The 23,421-nt window shown below is 35.6% G+C and overlaps 1 protein-coding gene across 1 annotated transcript; it reads right to left on the reverse strand.

The window, feature by feature from the left end:
• Positions 1–8,070: 8,070 nt before the first annotated feature.
• On the reverse strand, positions 8,071–21,926 carry LOC140246720 (deoxynucleoside triphosphate triphosphohydrolase SAMHD1-like). The gene is made up of 6 exons (XM_072326059.1): positions 21,793–21,926; positions 14,159–14,215; positions 13,535–13,727; positions 12,743–12,844; positions 10,826–10,930; positions 8,071–8,199 (listed from the first exon to the last, which is right to left on the reverse strand). Exons 1-6 carry the CDS (start codon positions 21,924–21,926, stop codon positions 8,071–8,073), a joined length of 720 nt encoding a protein of 239 aa, XP_072182160.1.
• Between the last annotated feature and the right edge of the window lie 1,495 nt (positions 21,927–23,421).

Consider the following 23,421-nt stretch of genomic DNA (forward strand, 5'->3'; position numbering starts at 1 on the left):
ACCGTGCTGGCTGTGCGATGAATGGGACAAAAAACAGGAAGTAAACCACCAGAGTAACAACAATGGAGGGATTATCAGATTAAACTGAAATTAAGCATGCCTCATTAACACATTCTGTCCATAATAAATGCCAACTTTCTAAGCAGTAGCACTATCCTTTCAAAAGTTATTTGAGTTGAAAGTGAAGAGTGAGGAAAAGGTTTTTTCAGAAATGAAAAAGGGATTCTAAAGACGCACCTAATCACACTATTCTACCAAAAATGTTCGAGAGAAACTGCTAAAAAACACACTTTCCTGCCCGTTTTATGATACCACATTTTAGCATAATGTAAAAGAAGACCCGCTCTTTCAGAAAATATGAAAAAGTCAAGCTCGGCTAGGTTGACCCATTTCACTTATTTTCAGTCCTCACGCAAAATCAGTGTGTGCGACTTTTTGTTCGTTTTGAGGTGCACGGTCACATATATATATATATATATATATATGTGTGTGTGTGTGTGTGTGTGTGCGTGTTTGTACGTGTAAGAGAACCCGGTGTTACTTACTTTTTTGAAGTGAAACGACGTCAAGGAACCACACACAGTTGTCGCATTGTTCTGCCTCATGTAAAACAGAACATAAATGTGACCTTTGTCAATGACAATACAAGTGAAAATAATATAATTAATCAACAATGCACCCTCCCAATATACATCTATTTCTTCTTTTCGGTTTTGCTTTTTTTTTTGACAAAACACGTTTGATTAACGATATAATTAGACGAAGCGTGTTCCTACAAATGTCGCACATGAAGACAAGTGTACATCATAGGTTTACTTTGATCGGTAATATAATAATCTATAATGGAAAACAATAAAAGACAGCTTACCCGTTTGTAGTCGTATAGGCAGGTGTACGTGGGAATCCAAATAAAGCTCATCTGTTTAACACTTTAAGTCAACGAATGGGTATTGAGAATGTGATTGACTGGAGTGTCAGTTACAAGGCCTACCTCTTGTTTGTTGATAATGTTTATAAAACATGTCCGAACATGAATGTCTTTTTAATGCAATCCGATTTCTGACTTTGTTTTCCAGTTTGCTAATATAATCAACACACACAGAAGCACAATTAAGGATACTGATGGTGTTATTGACACGGATTGAGGGACCTACGTATCTGCAATCTCTCAACAAACAAAATATCATAACCTCGACATATCTCCATTCAAGTCCTAACTTGTCTAGTGCATTTTTCCTTTTCTTTGTCCCCGACTTATTTCAGCTAGGGTATTTTATTCATTACACTAATATTAAGATACGGTTAAGATCAATGATTGTAAAATGTTTACAAAAGTGGTCCTCACCATCCATACTCCACTTTGCACTGTGAACGACAACCTGGTTAAAATGGGTTAATGACATTTTGTGTCGAAATGTTTGTTTGTTTTATGGTTGTTGTTTTTTTGTGCAGCTGATTGAAAATTTGACCTTTGTTTAGAGTGATGTAGATCTAACCCTACATGTAGTCTGGCCTCCAGACCCTCTGCCGATTTTTTTTTTTCGCTATTCAGGATATCGACGCCCTCAACGTCGAAAACTAGTATAGTTTAAGATGGTTTCCGCCTTTGCCGAACCGCGGAGTCCAGCTGGCAAGAGGTCTGGAAACCAGCCTACACTGTATCCTATGTTTTGATATTACCCATGATTAAGAGCCATTGGCATATGGCACAGGTCTACATACCGATCTCCTGATCACTAGACAGACATCGTATTCAAAACATCATTCAGTTTCGTTTATGAAGAGCAATATGTCAATGAGATAAAATGAAGCAAATTCATGCCAGAGATTTTCAAAGGGAATAAACAAGATGAACCCGCTGTTTACAGAGAATTAGAAGCGGCTCTGGTTGTCAAAGGAAAGCTCGGTAGTCTTGTTGAAACGACGCCTGTCTATGTGGTCTGGCAATAAGGAGATCGTTGGTTCGCGCATGGCGAGTCCGACCCTCCCGGTGTATGCCCATCTCTCCCTCTGTCTCTCTCTTTCTCTCTCACCCACCCACCCCCCCCCCCCCACACACACACACGATCTCATTCTCTTTTACACATACTCCCTTTGATAAGTACCATTTAAACGCTGATTAGTTGGTGTTTTGTTTTGTTTTTGTTTTTTTGAGGACGAGTCCCGAGTTGAGGACGAATCCCGAGTATACTCGGGCAGGTGTCTATGGGAAATTCGTGTTGTAGCAAAATCAGTCCGTCCTCAGTGGGTTAAGTCGACGAAGGACAATTTGTCAATCTGTAGCAACAAATTGATGTACCAGAGTACTCATGTATTAACATTCAAGAGATATATTTAATGAAATACTTAAAGAGGAAACAATCAACGATGGAACTCTTTAAGGATTAAAATGAATTTACAGAAAACTAACTCCACTTATCATTCTGTCTTTTCCGTCTTTCCATCCTGAACTTGAAGTTAAGTTTTTTTTTTTTCTTGGTTTTTTATTTACTCAGTTATCTTTTTTTTTAAATTCAGGTTGAAGTAATGTTTAAAGATTTATTACCTGCTCAATGTAAGAACAGCGGACAACATTAAATTCTGCAATGGCTCCAAGATATCCGAAGTGTTTACTGTCATGTTATTATGAGCTGTTTCCCCGCGAATCATCTTGAACTATAATTTTGCTCAAAATTTCACGTAGAGTTCAATTACACAGTTTGATTCACAACTGCCGGAAGACGGGTGAACCTGCCTCTCAAAACCATTGTCTGACCTTTTGTGTAGCAGAGAGTAAGAGAAAGAGCCTGCACAACTCCTCGTCGAATCCTCTATATTGTCTTGATTTGTTGTTGTTGTTGTTGTTGTTGTTTTTTTTTTTTGTGGTGTCTTCCGATTAGTAGCCTACTAGAGTGTGTTTGAGACACTCTAAGAAATGCCTATGACCTTAAAGAAACTTTGGAAACGAGTAGTATGATGAATCTCTGGTGTACTTTATTCCTTGTACCAAGGTTATACATACAGCAGAGAGTTTCTCATATAGGCTCGCCCCATTACCCAACCTTGAATCAAAGATTGTACTGCTACTCCGGTCCGACGATAGACTGCCCGTCTACGAAAACAATTTTCAACATAGTCTAAACGGGTGCACGTCACGAGACCGACACCCACGAGTCATACAGTCCACGAGTCATACAGCTCACAAGTCATAAAGCCCATGAGTTATACAGCTCACGAGTCATACAACCCATGAGTTCGACACTAAGCTAACAAAGCCCACGAGACCGACACATTTAAGCGCCGTGTTGTTTCTGTCGAGCTCATGGGCTGTTTTTACTTAGTGTCGGTCTCATGAGCTTTATTTGCCTAGTGTCAAACTCGCGAGCCGTAGGACTCGTGAGCTGCATGACTCATGGACCTGTTTTCAATGTCGAACTCGTGGGCTGTATGACTCGTGGGTGTCAGTCAAGTGGAATGACCCCAGTCTGCACATAGCTACACCAAACTGGCACCTTCTGATGGTGTTCAGAGTCATTATTCTCAAGAAGACGGCAGAAAAACTAAGAGAGTTATGCTAACAAACATAAACCATGGAGTGGCATATCCAAGTCATTAGACGACGGGGGGGGGGGGGGGGGGTATTCTTTGTTCCAGAGTGGCGGTTACAACGTATGTTTTAACAGTTACAACACAACCACAATCACGTGCGCACACATATACAAAAGTTGCCAAAATACAACAGTAATAATAGAACAACAGGTACAAGGTGATTACCGTTTGTTTTTTCTTTAAAGTATGTTTAGTTATTTTTTTCCAATAACATGTTCCACTGTACGCTAATATTCTGCATGGTAGATAAACTTATTGCTTGGAGTATACGCAAAACATTGAAAATGAAACATCCAAATTGAATTCTATTGATACTGCTGCTACTTTCTCTTTAGTATGTCCATTACGTGTAACACGCTATACAATAACATGACAAACACCCGAAATGATACCGTCACAAGAAATTAATTTTAGAAAGGAAATACATGCATACAACTACATCGCACATATAAAAGATAACAAAAAAAAATCGTTTGCATTGGTTTGCTTGGTTCAAATTTCATAGGTGTCGGTTCTTGTCAAATACAGTTCCTTTAAGGGCTGGGAAATATCTAAGTTTAGTTTTCATCTCTTTCAAATGAGATTAATACTGCATGACATGAACTACATATGTTAACCAAAACAAGTTAGAAATAATGTGCACGCTTGGGATGTCAGGTGTTTTCTTTGTCTTTTCTTCATACAATATTATGTATAATAATTAAATGTATAATGGGAGGAAGAAGTACGGTGTTGCATAAACAAATATGTCATCGCTATCCTCAACATAGGTCCATTTTCATCATACTCATACCTAGATGACATAAATACACCTATATATAACAATATTCAAAAGGGATTCCTGTTGCAGAATGTCAAGAAATAAGCGCAAAGCTAAATGATCTCCATTCCTTCGCATCCGACCACCTCTTTTAGCATATTTTACGGGAGATAAATCAGGAATGTAAACGAGTTAAGAATCCATGTAAGATTCATTTTTTTTTTCTATTTTAAGGACCAGTGGAATAACAGTGTGAAAATAACATACATTACATTGTTCACAGCAAAAATATAACCTGACACTGTATCTCTTTAACGAATTTTACCCTGTTCAATGACAAAATCAAGCGTGGTAAATGCAAACACAATACGTTATAACGAACATTATATATATATATATATATATATATATATATATATATATATATGAAGAGTTTGTTTGCAAAAACCGATAAGTCCATTTTTGAAGATTTTGATTTACGGTCTCTGTCATTAAATAAAAAATAATACCTTTTAAATGATATATTGGTCATTACATATAAAGGTACCTTTTTGAAGTTATGGTCAAAAGAAGCACAAATTTTCTTATTATTTTTTTTCTTGACCTTCAATCGCAAATATCTCCATTTGGCAAATATGGACTTATCGGTTTTTGCGAACAAACTCTTCATATATATATATATATATATATATATATATATATATATATATCTTCCTTTCTGAAAGCTGCTTATCATTTTTTCTTTTTACCAATTTATCCTTTTTTTGTTTTACAAATGTGTTTATTTCTTCAGTAGTCCAAATAAGTAAATTCTTCAAGGAGTTGAAATGTTTGTGAGAAAGTGGAAAATTCAGTCAATGAATAAAATAGATTTCGTTCAAATAAAGGTTTAAAGTCTTTTTTGTTTAGTTCGCAGAGATGGTAGATCTGGCTGGAACCAGAGTGCCTGCTTGACTGAACTTTGACCCCGCAACAGCTTCCCAACTGACATTTGTATTACTTAATAACTACTTCAGTTCGATACATTCACATAACTTAAAGAAATGCATTAACTCTTTATGTGCCATGGTGGAAACCCCCTGTGTGCCACGTTATTCTGAGACAGGAAGGTAGTCATGCTCTGACAAAGAATTCTGTTTTTCCAATTTGTATAACTCTACAAATTTCTCTTAAGACGGGCATACTAGTAGGCAAAGTTAAAGAGGAATGCCAAGCTTTGTTTCGATATGAATTGTATGACGAATCTATTTTCAATTGAAGGGCTTGTTTGCAAAAACCGATAAGTCCATTTTTGAAGATTTTGAAGTACGATCTCTGTCATAAAGTACAAAATAATACCTTTTAAATGATATATTGGTCACTACATATAAAGGTATATTTGTGAAGCTATGGTCAAAAGAAGCAAAAATTTTCTTATTATTCTCTTTATTTTTCTTGACCTTTAATCGCAAATATCTCCATTTGGCAAATATGGACTTATCGGTTTTTGCAAACAAACTCAATTTTTCAATTTTTCTTTTGAATGCCCAGTTGCTACATTACTGTAAAGGTATGACTTTTGCTCGTAAAACTGTGACAAAAACTTAGAATGTACAAGCAAATCTAGTTGGGAACGCTGCTCGATAGTCAATCACCACATAGAATGCAAGCCGTATATCATGAGAGGAACAAAAGCACGAGAGAGCTTTCATTGTGCTGTGGGATTAGCGGTGATTAGTGATTTATCGATCGGTTTTGGCGGCTTTGTTTGTTGAGCAGAATATGTGAAGTTGGCACGCCGTCGACTGAGTCGGACCTGCGAACGTGGCACATAAAGAGTTAAACAGGAGGAGGATGTCGAAACATATCAAATCATCCCCCTAAAAAAAAAAGTGTATATATATATATATATATATATATATATTATATTTTATATATATATTTATATATATATATATATATATATATATATATATATATATATATATATATATATATATACATACACAAAGTCACAGAAACTGGTCACTGAAACAAACTTTACGTGTTGTACATCACAGTACGAATTTACTTTGTATAAACCTTTACTGAAATCAGACAGACCTGTCATTTCCCTTTCTCTTTTCAACTATCCAACCTTTATGCAAGTCATTCCTTCCTCCTATTCTCCTTCCGATGTGTATAAATCAAGCCACGCTTATGCTGTAGCCCCACTGTCCTATTCATTGCTGTATGTTTGTTGTACGTTTTTGCTCTACATTGTGCAAAGGCAATGTTAAAAAAATATTCTGTGAACAACTTATATTTATGTATGTGTACATGAATGTGCATGTACAATGATGATACAGAAACCAATAAATCAAATCAAACCAAATCAAATCAAATCAAATCAAATTGCATTCCTTCCAAATTGTGGTAGTCCACAAAATTCCCCTAAATATGAATTCTTTGAAACACACTGTTGGCAAGTATATTTTTCATATGCACATGTTATATTCTGTTATAGGGAACTTATCCGTGACATGCAGTCTTTCACGGAAAACCCTCAAAACAAGAGAGTTAAGAATCCACGTAAGTTAAGTAGAATAGGTTAAGAGTATGTGTGATCGAAAGTGAATAAGCACCTTCAGGAAGGAACTTATCACGAATGCATAATATGATTATAGATATGAATATAAATATGGTTATAGATATAGGTATATATACAACTGTAGTCATTTTGATATTATATATTTATATATATATGGATATAGAAATGAGTATAAAAATAGAAACATAAACATAGATATTTTGTTCATAATCAAAAAGATTGAAAATATTTACCCTGTTTGCAATGCTATATATTATCATTATTTGAATACGTTTGTTTCGCCTTACATGCGGAGACAGAAGTATCATACTGTACATATCAACAGCGAATCCCATTTTGCATACTATATCTCAATCTAAAAAAAAAAAAAAAAAAAAAAAAAAAAACAGCATCTTGGTTAATTTTGTCTGGAATGTATTGTCTTCCATTACTGGTGATATTGAATATGTGACACAACTTAGTTGTATCATTTGCATAAAGCTAAAGTCCAAAAAGCTTGCAAAAATTGGAAGTGAACATCTTGCATGTCTCAAAATAACTGGCTGAACACAAACAAGTACGTGGAGAGAGTAGTTGAAAAACACACACACACACACACACACACACACACACACACACACATAAAGACATAAAGTGTAGCGTAAAGCTTGACGTTGGCTGGATGCGGGGGAAGAATATGATATCATTTGCAGTATGTAATAATAGACGCTGTAAAAGATTCACTTATAGGAAACTGAAGGATGTAAGTTTCGCCGAAATTAGGTTTTCGAAGACTATCGGGCACCATTGCACGCATTCCGTATCTACTTGGTCTAAGGGTGCATCAATGTAACAGGAATGTGTTTATCTTGCACTTGAGATGTTGTTGATACTGAGCATCGCTTTTCCTTTTGACTACCAACCCAATGTAACTTTTTGGTATTCGTGTAAACTTTCCGGTAAACTTGTGTACGTGTATTGTTCATGCGTATTTCCTCTCTATAATTCCGATTCCTGCAACTTACCAATAATGAACACACAAAGCATAAACAATGACGCTGTGTGGTCAGTTTAAGAGGCTGTTTGAAGTAAGTCTACATAGATGGCCATGCGATTTAATTGTGTTGGTTGATGTCTTTTTATATTCCTGTCTTGTAGAGGATGTCCAGTTCAACTATTCAAAAAGTCTGGATTGAAGGTACTTGTCGTAATACTCTTCAGCCTCAGATAGATTCACATTGATCACGTCTGTGTAGACTCGTACAATTACGTCCTCCAATTGCTTTGGAACATCGGAAGGTATCTGAGAAAACAAAAAGAAAGAAAGGAAATAATTGAAAGAAGCACGCATGCAATGGACAAGAAACAAGAAATATTTACTTTTATTCAACTTTAGGTGCTAGCGAAAAAAAAAATCCTTCAATCACTACTAGAATGTAAGCCTTTTTTTCAATACAATGTTAACTTTTATATTATTTTATTTTCTAAGTAATTGGATATAAATTTAATATCGAAAGTATATGGCTACGTTTCCAGCAGAATTCAATTCACCGTTCTTCTTTACTTGTACTTGCAAAAGTATTTGCTGGTCCCATTATATTTATCTAGCGTTATCACCTATAGACTATAATTCTCTAAACTTTATCATCATATTCTTTGTGAATGCTGACCTCAATCCTCCAAAAAGTGATGTTAGCGTGTAGTCCTAACATACCAAAGCATATTATCTTTTTCTTTTTGACTGTCCATCTAGCACTTGGAGACTACATTTGTTTTACTGTCAAAGTTTGGCGAATCAAACAAAATCGAAACTGAGAATTTGCTCTTGTTTGGACTACACAACATTTTGAACGGACATGCACAGCTTTCCCCTGGTAAATCAAATGCTTCAGCACAGCATGTTTGAGATCTTGTGATCTTACAAACCTTTTGCCTTCATTGAAACGGTATTTCCTAACCCTTTCATTTTCTATCACTTTTCAATTGGTAAGGAGGGCCAATATCTTAGATTAGGCATGTATCATATCAATGTTAGAGCTCAGCTGATTACGGTGTGTCATTACATGCGTCCGGTCCGCCATATGTAAAGCTCGATTCCCCTCGTGAGACACACAGGAGTTGGAGTTATAGTTAAGAGAGTAACTAAGATGTACTGAATGTTAATTGGAAACGGCGTTGCATTGTGACATTGCATTGTTACGAAGATCAGATGCCTTTTGGAGAAGTGTGCACGTCGTTTGACTTTTGGAGAAATAAAGCAATTTTTCGGAATTAGAATAGTGTGAGTCTGTAGTCTTCGTTATGTTTCCCTACCGTTCAATCCTCTGCATCCTGAAGGGCCGCTACTATTAATATGTAGGCCTATAATGTGAAAGTCATCATACATTCCTCCATGTGAATACAACGCCACATTCATCAACTCTATTTCAAGAACAGGTTTCCCGGACAATAAATCATTCTCTTTGTCATGATTGATGCATATTTTTTTTTTATTCACAAAAGTTAAGAAATACATTGAAAGGTGTTGATTTGTGTTGCCTTTATTTTATATTTTAACCAGTGTAAAATGATAGCAACGATTTTTTTTTTTATTAGTTAACCATTTTTACCACTTGTACGGTGGTATTATAGAATTTCAATGATTGCTTTACTTTGCACGTACCCAGCAAACACATAACGTTTTCAGAACGTTTCCTAAACGGTTTTTTTTTTTTTTCGTTTTAAGGTTCCGTACGTCCTTGTATAAAATGGACGTTTTTAAAACGTTTATAAAAGCACTGCTTTTTTTTGGGCCGGGGAGGGAAACTTTGTAAAGAATGTGATACAGATTCATCAATTTGGAATAAGACGTAGTATAGGTATAGATGGTAGGACATTAGGAGAAGGTTAGGATAGGATTATATAGGATTAGGATTAGGGTACATGTATCTCAGATCGTGCATGTATAATCTCATAACTAAATAACCAGTAAAAATAAACATAAGACGTTGATGAAAGGTCTTTGGACGTTCTAGACGGATATGAAAGGTTCTCTGAATGTTCTGGAACGGGTCATAAGAATTTTTAGACGTTTCCGCAACGTTTTTTGCACGTTCTAAACGGTTTTCACAGGTTTTCTGGACGTCAGCAGCAAGTCTACAGAACGTTTTGAATTTTCTTAAAATGTTCTACTGACGTATAACGTCCAAAACGTCTTCTGCAGGTGCTTAAAAGGAATCTTTCCCTAGAATTTTAATTTTAGAGGTGACAGAGCATGTCCTAAGACCTCTGGAGAAAGTTCTATCCCATCACATAAAAATGAAGTATTAATTCTAATAAATCAGCACGCACTAGTGCGCGCTGCAATAGTAGCCAGATCTGAAAAAAGTAGCCGCGCGCAGACCATCGGTGGGTGTACGTTTTCTTCGTTCGCCTCCGTTTGCACATAGCTATATCGAATACTGTCTATCGGTATCGCCTTATCGAGCCATATGCATCCGCATGAGTAGGATGGGCCACTGACCGGGCGGGCAGCTGCGGCAGCACCAACCTAGCTGCGTACGTGGACATTTGCGTGCGTTTACGTGTTTTGAGCGTATCGTAGTACACTGTTCGTACAAAAAATCATCGAACTAAGCAATCAAATGCAGTCGATAACGCCAGAGGACTACTCTTAGTTCGAGGCGCATGCAATTTTGGCCATTTTAGGGATTGCTCTATTTAATTGCTAAAACTCTGTATATGAGTAACGTTGGACTCTTATTACTTGATAGGGCTATTACCACTACAATAACATACTGTATCAGAAAACTAAATTTGATTGTACAGATCAAGCTTAAAAATTCTGAAAGGTTTGTGTTTTTTAAAACGTTCAAAACAGCTGTTATAATGCCATTTAAAACTTTTTTGATACATTGAAAACCTTCCAAAAAAAAAAATGTTCTGAAAACCTTGTTCGGTGGTAGAAGTCTTGTCATATCCTCATGACCTTTAGCGTAAAATGGAATGCTGAGAAATGGGTTTGTATCTCCTTTGCTGTAAGCGAACCTCAATACCTGACAAAAAAGGGGCGAAATAGAAGTAATTAATAATCATATACATTTACCATGGAATGGATAAATAAAAATCATGTTTAAAAGTACTTTTTAGAACAATCAGAAAGCCCAATGAAAAATAAATTGTATACCATGTTATTGGAAACAAAAAACAGGTCTGTAACTTTAATAATTGTATGACTGTTTCTAGTGACAGGTTTCGGTTGATATTTATGTTGTTTATATTTCATTTTCCCTTGAAATAATTTGGGATTCCTGCCTAAAAAGGTACTAGAAGAGTTTGTTTGCAAAAACCGATAAGTCCATTTTTGAAGATTTTGAAGTACGGTCTTTGTCATAAAGTACAAAATAATACCTTTTAAATGATATATTGGTCACTACATATGAAGGTACATTTTTGAAGTTATGGTCAAAAGAAGCACTGAGAAATGTTCTTGTTATTTTCTTTATTTTTCTTGACCTTTAATCGCAAATATCTCCATTTGACAAATATGGACTTATCGGTTTTTGCAAACAAACTCTTCATATGTACAGTATACTTAACAAAAATTCATTTTATAGATAAGCTTTTCTTGCTTTAGGACCCAACATGGACCAAGGTCTCTCCTTTTCAGGTCCTTTGTCCGTGTCCTTTTGCAGCAGTGTTTTATCCTCGATCAAGACTTATTGTTCTCGCATTTCTATAACAATTTTGAAAGGACGCAAATGTATTTGTCTGGCAGAAACTCGTCTTTAGATATTTCTTCTTTTTTTTTATCTCACTGTAGCAATGAGACCAATACTAATTTGGATACAAAAAAACAAAAAAAACAAAAAGAAAAACAAAGGGAAAAGAAGATCCTGCATTATGAGCTTCTCTAGGGATCCCAAATGTTCCGATACCAGACTAATCTGTCGCCTTTTCGAGATACACCCAATTTTCGGACCCTATCTGCTTAACCCTAGACATTCAGTGTATATTCGGAATAATCAACGTCCCAACTATATACAGTATGAACGCACCAGGTACTTGGATAAACGATATCCATTTTATTTTCTGGGTGGAAAAATGGTTTATGCATGCATGTGTATATATAAATATTATTTTGAATGCTCGCGATGGCAATTCTAAGATATGAACTAAAAGCGATTTCTTTAAAAAGGGATCTAATTCCATCCTGAATTTTTACATACTCGTATGCTGTGGTCTGTTCTCAAGGACGTTTGTAAACGCACTATCCTTAAACCTGTCCTAGTGATATCCTTTTAAAGTGTTCTGCAAGGTCCCTTTGCAATTTTTCAATCGTAAGGATTTTGTTGTTGTTGTTGTTGAAAGCTTGATAACAAGACTGCATGACAAAAAAGCTGACATTTCTAGCTTCGTGGCAACAGGTTCACATTTGCTTTCGTCATGGTTAATTTGAGGTTTGTATTTTGATACGATAACAACCATTATATTCATCGAATTGCACTAATATTCAATCCACATAGAGTAGACACATGTTTATTGTTTATAGACATCATTTTGTATATATCATAAGGATATCAAGTCATCTTTGTCAGATTGAGAATTGAATCAAAGTATTACAAAAAAGGTAAAAGAAGCCTAAAGACATTAGCATGACCGGGAACAAGTCAACTCCAGCAGAGAAAATGTTTGCAAATACAGCCTGTTGAGTTTGATATTTATTTTCCTGTTGTCTTAATATCTTTATTTGTCTTGCTTTCAATAGTTATTCTTTGTATAAATTGACTATCAGCACTATGATTATCAAGTGATTGATGTTCACATAACGTGTATAAAACAGGATGGAGTAGATGAGAAGATCATACTTCTACAAAGATGCGTTTGCTCTGCCACACTTCACTAGGAGGCGCGTTGTCATCTTGGTTCGTCAAATACTTTCTGATTTCTGCGGGATTAGTGGTGCGAAGCTGAAAATAATTATACAGATAGATGTTAAATAGGGTTTATTTAAAAACCGTACTTAAAATTGTTGTAACAAAGACTTCTTGCAGTAAAACCATGAGGCTATTAAGTTTTCTTATTGCTCACTTTGCATGTCCTTCTGACGAAAAAAAAATCAACAAAATTCGCCATTATTTTTTTTACTACTGATGCTTTGTATATTGTTTATGCTTTGCGAGACTGCAAAAGACTTGTCCTATTTTTTTTTTCCTTTTAATGAAATGAGAGATTGCAACTTGACTTTTTTAACATCTGACGCTTGCTTAGAAGCAGAAGAAAATGAAAACTCACACATCACAACTTGCGAAAATTGATTAAAGCCAAACCCACAGCTCTTTGCGCATAAGAATCAGCATTTTCGGTGGCGCGGTAGTCCGTTGCCACTACAGATACGACGTTTTGTTGGTCCATATTAATCTTAGATTAAAAGGGAAAAAAATACATTTCCTTTTTTTTTCTCTCTCTCTCTTTTCTTTTCTTTTCGGGGACTACATACGAGCCACCGGAGAGAGAGAGAGAGAGAGAGAGAGGCAAAGATAAAAAACAAAACAATGTTAGTTTCGAAGCTTGATACAAATTTGTTGATTGAGTACAAAGTCATACATGATATAAAAATGCAAACACACACATACACACACACGCACACACAATCGTACCATGTTCTTGTCTTGAGTTATTTCTTTAATGCACAGGTAAAGCTCGTGGGTGTGAATTCGATGAATGATGCTTTGTGCTTTCACCATATCTGGCTCTTTGGATCTCGACTGCATGATATCTCGAACTATACCATCGGTCGCCTGGCAAAATGCTTCGTCGTCATCAACGCAGTTCGGAAGGTCACATCTATTGCTGGAACGATAAACATAATGATAATTACAATGAATATAATTACATAAACAAGAATAGCAAACAATCATAACAAAGATGATAAAAATGATAAGAATTCACAATTATAACAACAATTATAATAATAATAAGATCATCAACTGCAACACCACAAACAATACAAAATATCATTATTCCGAAAATTAACACTCATGAACAGTAATGATAAGTGCACTCAGGTTGATTGGTATAATACGCAGGCCTATCACATATTTTTTTGTACAGTATTTTGTATCATAAGAAAACATTTTGTACATAATGTATTGCTCCATATGTATGAGTCGTGTTTCGTATGCCTTTATGTGTTTTGATTGTCGATATGCACAAAAACCATGAAGGGCAAAACACACCGTCCGAAGTCTCTGGTACTGAGAAAGGGTACAATAGTAACTTACCCGTTTTTATTCCAAAACGTGAGGTGAGGTCCTGCTGTTCGAAATGCATGCTTGAACCTGTTTGAAATATATATATTTTTTAATATTCGATTAATTCAAAACATGTCACAGTAGTGACATGAGAAAGGCCTATCAGTCCTTGACATAGGGCCAAATTTGACATGTCTATTTATGCATAAAAGTAATGAAAATGTTGAATGGGGACGTTTATTGGGTTAAAGAAAAGATAATATTAGGGTGAGAAATATCATAGAGGAGCAGTGATAAAATAAAAACGCAGATTGTTCAAAGCATACAAATTCAATAACCCCTAATAATGGAAACATGTGTCACTCTGTCTACGTGAATCGTTTGTGTCCATGATATAAAAAAGAAACATGAAAACTCGGCGCATGGAATAAAAAAACTAATTAATGGAAGGAACGAATAATGGCTCATACAAATTCAAACTGACATGAGCGGAAATATAGCGGGAAATACATTTAGTGCATCAAATTGTTTATGATTATAATCAGCATTCGCTTTAACCAGAACAATTGGTGTTACATCTCGAAAGTCGAAAATCCCAGTTCCGAGCTTAAAAAAAAAAATCGAATAACTTGAAGCTTCCATTTGAAATGACTAAAGGGACTTTCCTTTGTCCACTTCATACCGACAGATGACCTTCAAGGATCAGTTGTAACTTACATAATAGACACGGCAGTCACTGCTCTGTGTTGATATGCGGCGTAATGAAGGCGTCGTCTTGTAAGGAACATGTGATTAAGCTCATTCGCAACCTGTCAAAAAAGTGAATGTGTAAGTGTTAATAGATCTACTTATTTTATTTTTATTATCTACCATTATCCAATGGTTCAACATTTTCAAAGTCGACTAACAGTCAAGGATGAGCGTTTTATATAGGAAAGTGTTTTGTTCATTCACAAGCCACAATTCCAAACAGCTAGAACTGTATAGAGGAAACACCGATGAGTAGAAACAAAATCAGTATATCTAGGCTGCCTGACAATTTGTGGAATTAGAACTATATTTTTCAAAGGTAATTGAGCAAAGTGCAAGATTATCTCGTTTTAAAGTCGTCTGATATTTTGTTTTTATTTTTAGCACTTATCATGTCTTCACGTTTACAAGATGTTGTAGACGGGACATTTACGTCGAATACATGTAGTACAATTAAACGGCATCTGCTTTGTGTGATCACGGATGTGATCGTGTTGCTCTTGATGTCTCCAAAAAATGTGAATCACCTATAATTATGGTATTGTACAGTCACATTTACTTGTATAGCAGTCCTACAAAGACGTTATGAACATGATCTTGGACATGTCATGTTTATCGCATTATGGTAAGTGCAGTGGCGTATATAGGGAAAACGGCGTCCGCGGCAAGCGCGAAAATTGCGCCCCTAATTTCTGAAAAGTGTTCAACCCCAACCTCATCCCGGTAGGGACTTTAAACAAAGTCCACATGATATGCTTTTTCAAGCACTTTAAAGGGGTCTTTTGAGGGTGATTAAAATATAATGAATTTTGATAAATGTTGGTATTTCAGCTTACAAAACATGGAATTCTTGTCATTTTTTGCTAATCAAATCTTACAATTCCAATCAAGATATAGTGATGGCCGTATAGATAACGATTTATACCAACAAAGTGTATGAGGAATTTCAAAAGTACTCTAAATTAGTACGCGCGAGTTAGCCGAAATTTGTATGTTTCCACGTCATCATCACGTTTTGTTCTTATCTCTTTTTTCTTTCTTTTTTTATAAATTTTGGCGAGCGAGCGCAGCGAGCAAGCCGAAAATGTTTGTGTTTCAGCTTACAAAACATGGAATTCATTTCATATTTTGCTTATTAAATCTTACAGTTCAAATCAAGATATAGTGACGACCTTATAGATAACGATTTATACCAACAAACTGAGGACTTATAATACTAGTACTCTAAATTAGTACGAGCGAGTGAGCCGAAATTTGCATATTTCCGCGTTATCATTACGTTTTGTTCTTATCTTTTTTGATTTGTTTTTTTTTGCGCCCCCCCCCCCATATGTTCGAAACCGTTGGCGTCCTCTCTTGATCCAATCGGCGATCGCTTCAGAACGAATGAAATTGCAGCCGCTGCTCCGTGTAACATTTATAACATTCCTGCTTAATATAAAATGACATTTGTGAACACAATAGACATTGTCATTTTGTGCGCGTCATCGTCACGTTTTGTTCGTATCTTCTTTTCTTTCTTTCTTTTTTTTTTCTTTGATAAATTTTGGCAAGCGAGCGCAGCGAGCGAGCCGAAAATTTGTGTATTTCAGCTTACAAAACAATGAATTCTTGTCATTTTTTGCTTATTTAATCTTACAATCCTAATCAAGATAATAGTGACGGCCTTATAGATAACGATTTATACCAACAAACTGTGGACTTGAAAAAAATACTCTAAATGATTGTACGAGCGAGTGAGCCGAAATTTGCATATTTCCTCGTCATTATTACGTTTTGTCCTTATCTTGCTTGTTTTTTGCGCCCCCTACCCCCCCCCCCCGCGTATGTTCGAAACCGTTTGCGCATTCTTTTGATCCAATTGGCGATCGCTTCAGAACGAAAGAAATTGCAGCCGCTGCTCCGTGAAACATCTTGCTTGCTAAATATAAAATGACATGTGTGAACACAATAGACATTGTCATTTTGTCCGCGTCATCATCACGTTTTGTTCTTACCTTCTTCATTTATATAAATTTGGGCGAGCGAACGCAGCGAGCGAGCCGAAAATTTTTGTATTTCAGCTGACAGAACATGGAATTCTTGTGTGAACACAATAAACATTGTCATTTTGTCCGCGTCATCATCATGTTTTGTTATTATCTTGTTTGATTTGGTTTTCTGCCCCTCCCCCCTTCTTTCCCCCCCCCCCTTTCCGGGCGAGTTTTTTTTTTTCTTTTCTTCTTCTTCTTCTTCTTCTTCTTCTTCTTCTTTTCTTTTTTTTTTTCTTCTTCTTCTTTTCTTTTTTTTTCTTCTTCTTCGTTTTTTTTTTCTTTTTCTTCTCTTTTTTTTCGTTTTTTTTTTCGTTTTTTGCGACCCCAAGGAGTGGCGCCCGGGGCACGTGCCCCCCTTCCCCCCCCCCCCATAGATACCAGATGGATACGCCACTGGGTAAGTGCCTATTACGATTGTATACATATATAAGTATTAAAAATCCACGTACAATCATGTACTACACTTAAGTATTCCCGAGTAATGCCGTTTTAATCCAGTTAACAAACTAAATTAGGCCATAAGACCAAAAGTTTTATTTGTACACTCAGGCATGTCGGTTTTAAATTCAATGAAATATACAATATAGGCATCATTAATGTAAAGATTATTCCTGTTATTATTCTATATTGTGATGCACGGTTACATAATTATGTACAGATTTTCTCATGAGCTTATTGCGTGGTGGTTTCTTTAAGAACTTTCCCTCAATTAAAACGAACTAAAAAGTCAAGAAATGTAATGTATTGACACAACTGCTTTACTGCCTCATGTTCGACAATGTCAATGGAAAAGGCTGTCAATGCATAAAGTAAAATAACAAAAAAAAAAAATCTTCAGTTTGTTAAACTGCCAGTTCAGGTCATCACGTCTACACACAAGTTTCTTCCTTGTTTGAACATGAAACCTAGTGAGGTGTCTATCGAACCAAGGGAGGGGGGATGTTCATTTGTCCTGACGTGCTTATGAGCTAATCGCAAACTAAGTTTAGCTTATGCTATGTAGCTTTTGCACTAAAGTAAAATGAACTAAAATGTTTAGAAATTGAACGTAATACCACTAATTATTTTTACATACAATTTTGAACGAGCGAACAGTTTACAGGCACCCCTCTCAAAAAACAAAAACAAAAACAAACAAACAAACAAAGACAGTGGGCTATTAAACATAAGACAGTGATCCTATATAAAAGAGTGCTCCCATTTAGTAAGCCATGTCCACTGTAAAGGAATACCTTGTCTCTGAAGCACAGTTCCCTCCTTTTTTCGTCGTCATCGATATCGCATGCTCCCACGAAAGCAAGAATACGTTCCACTTTGAATGCAGATGGGATACCCAACAAATGTGCATCTCTTGTTACGTAGTCCCACATGTTACAGTCTACTCCGTTAACGTTGTTACGGATTATTTGTTTGAGATAGAACTTCTCAGGAGGAATGTACTGGAAAAGAAGAATATTATAAGACAAAATACAGTATGTAGTACAGAATGCGTGTATGTATGTATATTTATATATATTATTCTTTTCCAGAGGGCATTACCAAGTATCCCCATACAATATGATCCTTCAGAATATTTGTACGAGAGATAACTTTGCCTCCACATTGCCCCAAAGGAAAAACTTCTTTGAAACTATTCCCCCGTCCCCCCCTCCAAAAAAAAAAAAAAAAAAATGGGCGAAAGCACTTTTCGCTCGACTGCAGTTATCGATGTACGAACATATGAGGATCAAGTGATAGATGTCAATTGAAAATCAGTTCATTTTACAATTGAATTGATCAGGGCATCGACTTTTAATAGACCTTAGCCGAAATCCCGTTCCTGTATCTATTTATGTGGGTTTCTATGCACGATTTTGAATATTCGTCCTATACATCCTCGTTATTCGGCGATATAGATGTGGTACCAAAAACACTCGTCGGAATGTGATAGTCACGACGTGAAAAACATTGTCATATCCACATTTCCATTAAAACTAAGAATTAAAGATGAAATCTTTCATTTAAAATAAAGTGCCCTTCAGATACAATGAGTGTGAAGCCATTTGAAGCGTTATTGCAATGACACCATAATATTCCGACTATTCAATTCATTTGTCCATGAATCTTCTCCTTTTCTTCTACCTCGTTTTCAATGGGCAAAAATTGTGATGAACCTTATTTTCTAGCTCTACCACTAAGGAGATAAATGAAATGATAAAATGATTACGAATAGACAATCATATCCTGAATTACATATCTTTTGTCTGCACCAGATTGCATCATCCGGGATTCGTGACGAGTGCCTGATAGTTCTTTCGATCAACAACGATATAATCCCTTCACGGATGTTTTGTTTTGTTTTTTTTTCTCGCTTTGTTTCGTCGCAGTTCATATATATAGTGATACTAAAATCGTGTTGCTTGTATTGTCATATATATATATATATATATATATATATGTTATACGTTTCAGATTGATATCGGGAAAAGAACATCACTTTGTACTATTTTTTTTTTATATGAGTAGTGAAGACTTACCTTTGATTTGCTCCCATCATAGATTATTTCGCAGATAATATCTATTTGTTTCTTACAAATTCCAAAATCCTTTAGGTCCGCCATGATATTGTTTTTCTTGATAAGATACCGAAAAATCCTCGTAGATTGTTCTTCGTGCTAGATTAGTTTAAAAAAAAAGGAGAGATACGATAAAAAGGACAATGAAACATGGTGGAATTCATGATTGTCAGTCCAGCGTTGACAAAATAGATATATTGATATTTTTATTTCTATCGTGAATTTGCATCTTATTCTCACTGATGTTGAATCAATTTAACTTCTTTCAGAATATCAAAATAATACAATGATACTATAAAAGGACAAAAACACCCACATACACCGATTCTTCAACCATAAATTCCTTTGTATAATTGTTATGATTTTACATCTTGTTCGCAAAACTTAGCTGCTTTAGATGCGTGGTGTCCATGTAACTTAATGAAAAAAAAAAACAGTAGATGAATTTTTCTCAAATAGATTGGATGAATGAAGACCAGTGCTATTTCCAAAGTGAAAATGTGTTTCAAAGGAAAAGAGGCAAAGAAAAATCATCATTTCATTGTAATAGAGATGTTTTAAGCTCTACCCGCATAAAGAAGAGAGGTCTTCTTTACTTCTATCAGCAGAAAAAAAAATAAAATTGATTAATGAATATTAAAAAAGCAAAAGCGAGGGAAGGCTTGTTTTGCCTACCGTCCATGATTTTCTTTTGGCAGTAATATATTCTTCGAAGGTATTGCAAAAAGGGCCATGGCCTAGGTCGTGGCACAAACCAGCGATTTCCAAGCATCGTCTATCGACGTCCGTCATGTTGCTGTTTTCATGAGACTGTAGTTTGGTGGCGAGCTTTCCCGCTAAGTGACAGACTCTGCGAGAGGAATAATTACAGATCAGAAAAAAAAAAAAATCTGGTTTCTTAAAGTGAATCCATAACCCATAATACACGGAATAATGCAATCATGTGTTACACTTCTAGAAGCAACACATATTTAGCCTTGTGTACAATAAATGTTCGGCAAACAACAGCTATGCAGGCTCCAACTGTGTAAGGTTCACTTGGTGATAAGTTTAGTATTAATGCTTTAATCGAAAGGCAATGGCAAACCCTCTTGCATGTTCTTTTACAGATACATAGTGCTATACTAATAAAACTCATCATCATCATCATCACTATCATTATCAGTATAAGTATCATCGTCATCAACAAAGTGACCAAATCAATTTTGAATGAAAGAAATATTATTCTGCATCAGTGTTTCCTCACGCCGCATTAAATACCACAGCAATAGCACTAAATGACCCAAAGATAGCGTAGTACGAATTCTCAACCCTTAGGCTATCGGAATACTGACCGAGGGAAACCTGGTGTTAAGAACACTTAAAGTTTTAAAATGAAACACTGGATATTGAGGGACAAGAAAGACAGCAGGTTAGAGGAAATTCAAGCAGACGAGCACTTCAATACATGGAATATGTAACAGGTATCTCGAAGGCCCGAATTATCTACATACCGAAGATGATTAGCTATGTGTGCGTTATATGCGCAGTCACGGGGTGAGGATGTACCCATAATTATTATTAATCAACACAATCCTAAAGAGGGGTCAATGGCAATTATGAAGGCATCATATCTTAGCACAGAGCTAAATTTTTCAGTGCTTTTTCACCAACACGGGGTTCCCCTCCGACTTCCTACAGCTGACGTCACACTAACTTGATATCAATTCATATCAATTTAGCGTGACCTTGCACAATTTTGTGTAGGAATTTATTTATTCATTTATTTTTTTTTTTGATAGGCAGGTACAGTGTTTAGGTAAACGGTAAAAAAAAAAAACATTAAAGACAGTTAATAGTAAATGCCAATACACTGCCCAGTAGGCCTACACATTATACACGTTACTCTATTATCTTACTGCCCTAGGTAGATTTGGAACTGGATGATCTAATTTCATGATAATGGGTGTGGAAGGCTACATAAAGTTTACCAATGTAACATGTATTTGCCTTTTTTTTAAGGAGTATTGAAGGGGAAAACTCTTTGTCTCTTTTTCCCTTCCTCGCGGGAAACGGAAGACATTAGAATGATGATTAAGTGTAAGGTTTATTCTATACCATGAAAAGGGGATATCAAATCGAGGAATGTTATACATAATATTAGATCACATAAATATGTAGGCTACCAAGCTAAATCTGCAATAAAAAGGCAGCGTAATTTTGATAAACTAAAATATTTATGATCATACAACAACGAATAATGATATGATTCTGACAATATTATAAAATAATGATCATATCCTGAAACATGTTAGCTAACATTAAGAGGAAATGGAACATAGCTTACCCAATGGAGTGGTCGAATCGTGTATGAACTGCACAAGGGTAAACAAAAGACACCGGACCTAGCTGTTTGATGTAGCGAAGCCGCTGGAACTCTGGGGTGTTAATGATTACTAAGCAGTAGGGTGGTATTTCCATTATGCCGTGAACAGCATCGCTAAATGTCTATCAATATAAAAAAATAAATGCAACTCTTCTAGTTCAAACTTCAATCCAAACATTCTCCCTACGCTCCTGTCCCAAAGCAACACGCCTACAATGACATGAATCTCCGATTCTTGATTACGTCGGTATATAAATGGAATAATATGCTTGCCTCGTCGAAGCCAATGCCATTGTGTAATAATAGCCATGCATAGGACAACTCAAAATTGACGTAAATAATTTAACAGTGAATTAACCAAATGCAAAATAAAAATCAAACAAAACATATAAAAACAATTGAATTTAAAAAAAGATATATATATTTATATATATAATATATATATGTTTATATGGGAACATGGGAAGAGCAGCCCCCTCCACTTGCATGTTTGACTTTTGCTTGGCAGGCCATAACTGAAACCCCGGAATAGCACGTGTTACCCGACTATGGGACCCAATTTTAGGAATTATATATATATATATATATATATATATATATACATATATATATATATATATATATATATATATATATCAAAGACGTCTGCCAAGAAGGCAATTACGCTGATGAAGACCTGCGTTTCAAATCATCAAAAACTGGCATCCTGCGACATTTGTTTTTATATACATAGAAATATCAATAAATATATAAAAAAAAAAATATATATATATATATATATATATATATATATATATATATGTGTGTGTGTGTGTGTGTGTGTGTCTGTGTGTGTGTGTGTGTGACCCTGCATCACAAAATGAACAGAAAGTCACCAGTCAAAAATTTTTAGTTAAGATCATATTCTAAAAGAGCAGACTCTAAGCATTAAAATGATGTATGACTCAGATCAAATGGACTCTCCAAATCTAAATAATAATTGGAAAGAAAGCACACACTCAGGAGAAGTGTGAACTGAGAAAAGAGGCTCTGAAGTAAAGTGCCTATTCAAACGCTAAATCTTACCAAGCCGTGCTGGCTGTGCGATGAATGGGACAAAAAAAAAAACCAACAACAACAACAGGATGTTAACCTTTGGAGCAATAACAATGAAGGGATTACCAATTTAAATGAAATTGAGCATGCCTTATCAACACATTCTGTCCATAACTAATGACAAATTTCACAAGCAGTAGCATCATCCTGTCAAAAGTTATTAGAGTTGGAAGTGAAGAGTATGTACAAGGTTTGTAAGAAATGAAAAGAGGACTCTAAAGACACACCTATAATCACACTATTCTACCCCCCCCCAAAAAAAAAAAAAAAAAAAAAAAAAAACACGTTCGAGATAAACTGCTAAAAACACACTTTCCTGCCCGTTTTATGTTCCCAAATTTTAGCATAAAGTAGAAAAATACTTGTTCTTTCAGAAATTATGAAAAAGTCAAGATCGGCTAGGTTGACCCATTTCACCTATTTTCAGTCCTGCCACAAAATCAGTGTGTGCGAATTTTTGTTCGTTTTTGTGATGCACGATCATATATATATATA

This window comes from Diadema setosum, chromosome 3 (assembly GCF_964275005.1).
Source record: "Diadema setosum chromosome 3, eeDiaSeto1, whole genome shotgun sequence".
Taxonomy (NCBI): Eukaryota; Metazoa; Echinodermata; class Echinoidea; order Diadematoida; family Diadematidae; genus Diadema; species Diadema setosum.

What these genes read in the sequence shown, in the direction of transcription:
- LOC140246720 (XM_072326059.1), bottom strand. Translation starts at nt 21,926, where the DNA reads ATGGAAATACCACCCTACTGCTTAGTAATCATTAACACCCCAGAGTTC. An exon ending in ACGTTTTGGAATAAAAACGG is followed by an intron (nt 13,728 to 14,158) that starts GTAAGTTACTAT and finishes TTATCGTTCCAG; the next exon opens with CAATAGATGTGACCTTCCGA. An exon ending in GACTTCTACCACCGAACAAG is followed by an intron (nt 8,200 to 10,825) that starts GTTTTCAGAACA and finishes TTGTTTTCTCAG; the next exon opens with ATACCTTCCGATGTTCCAAA.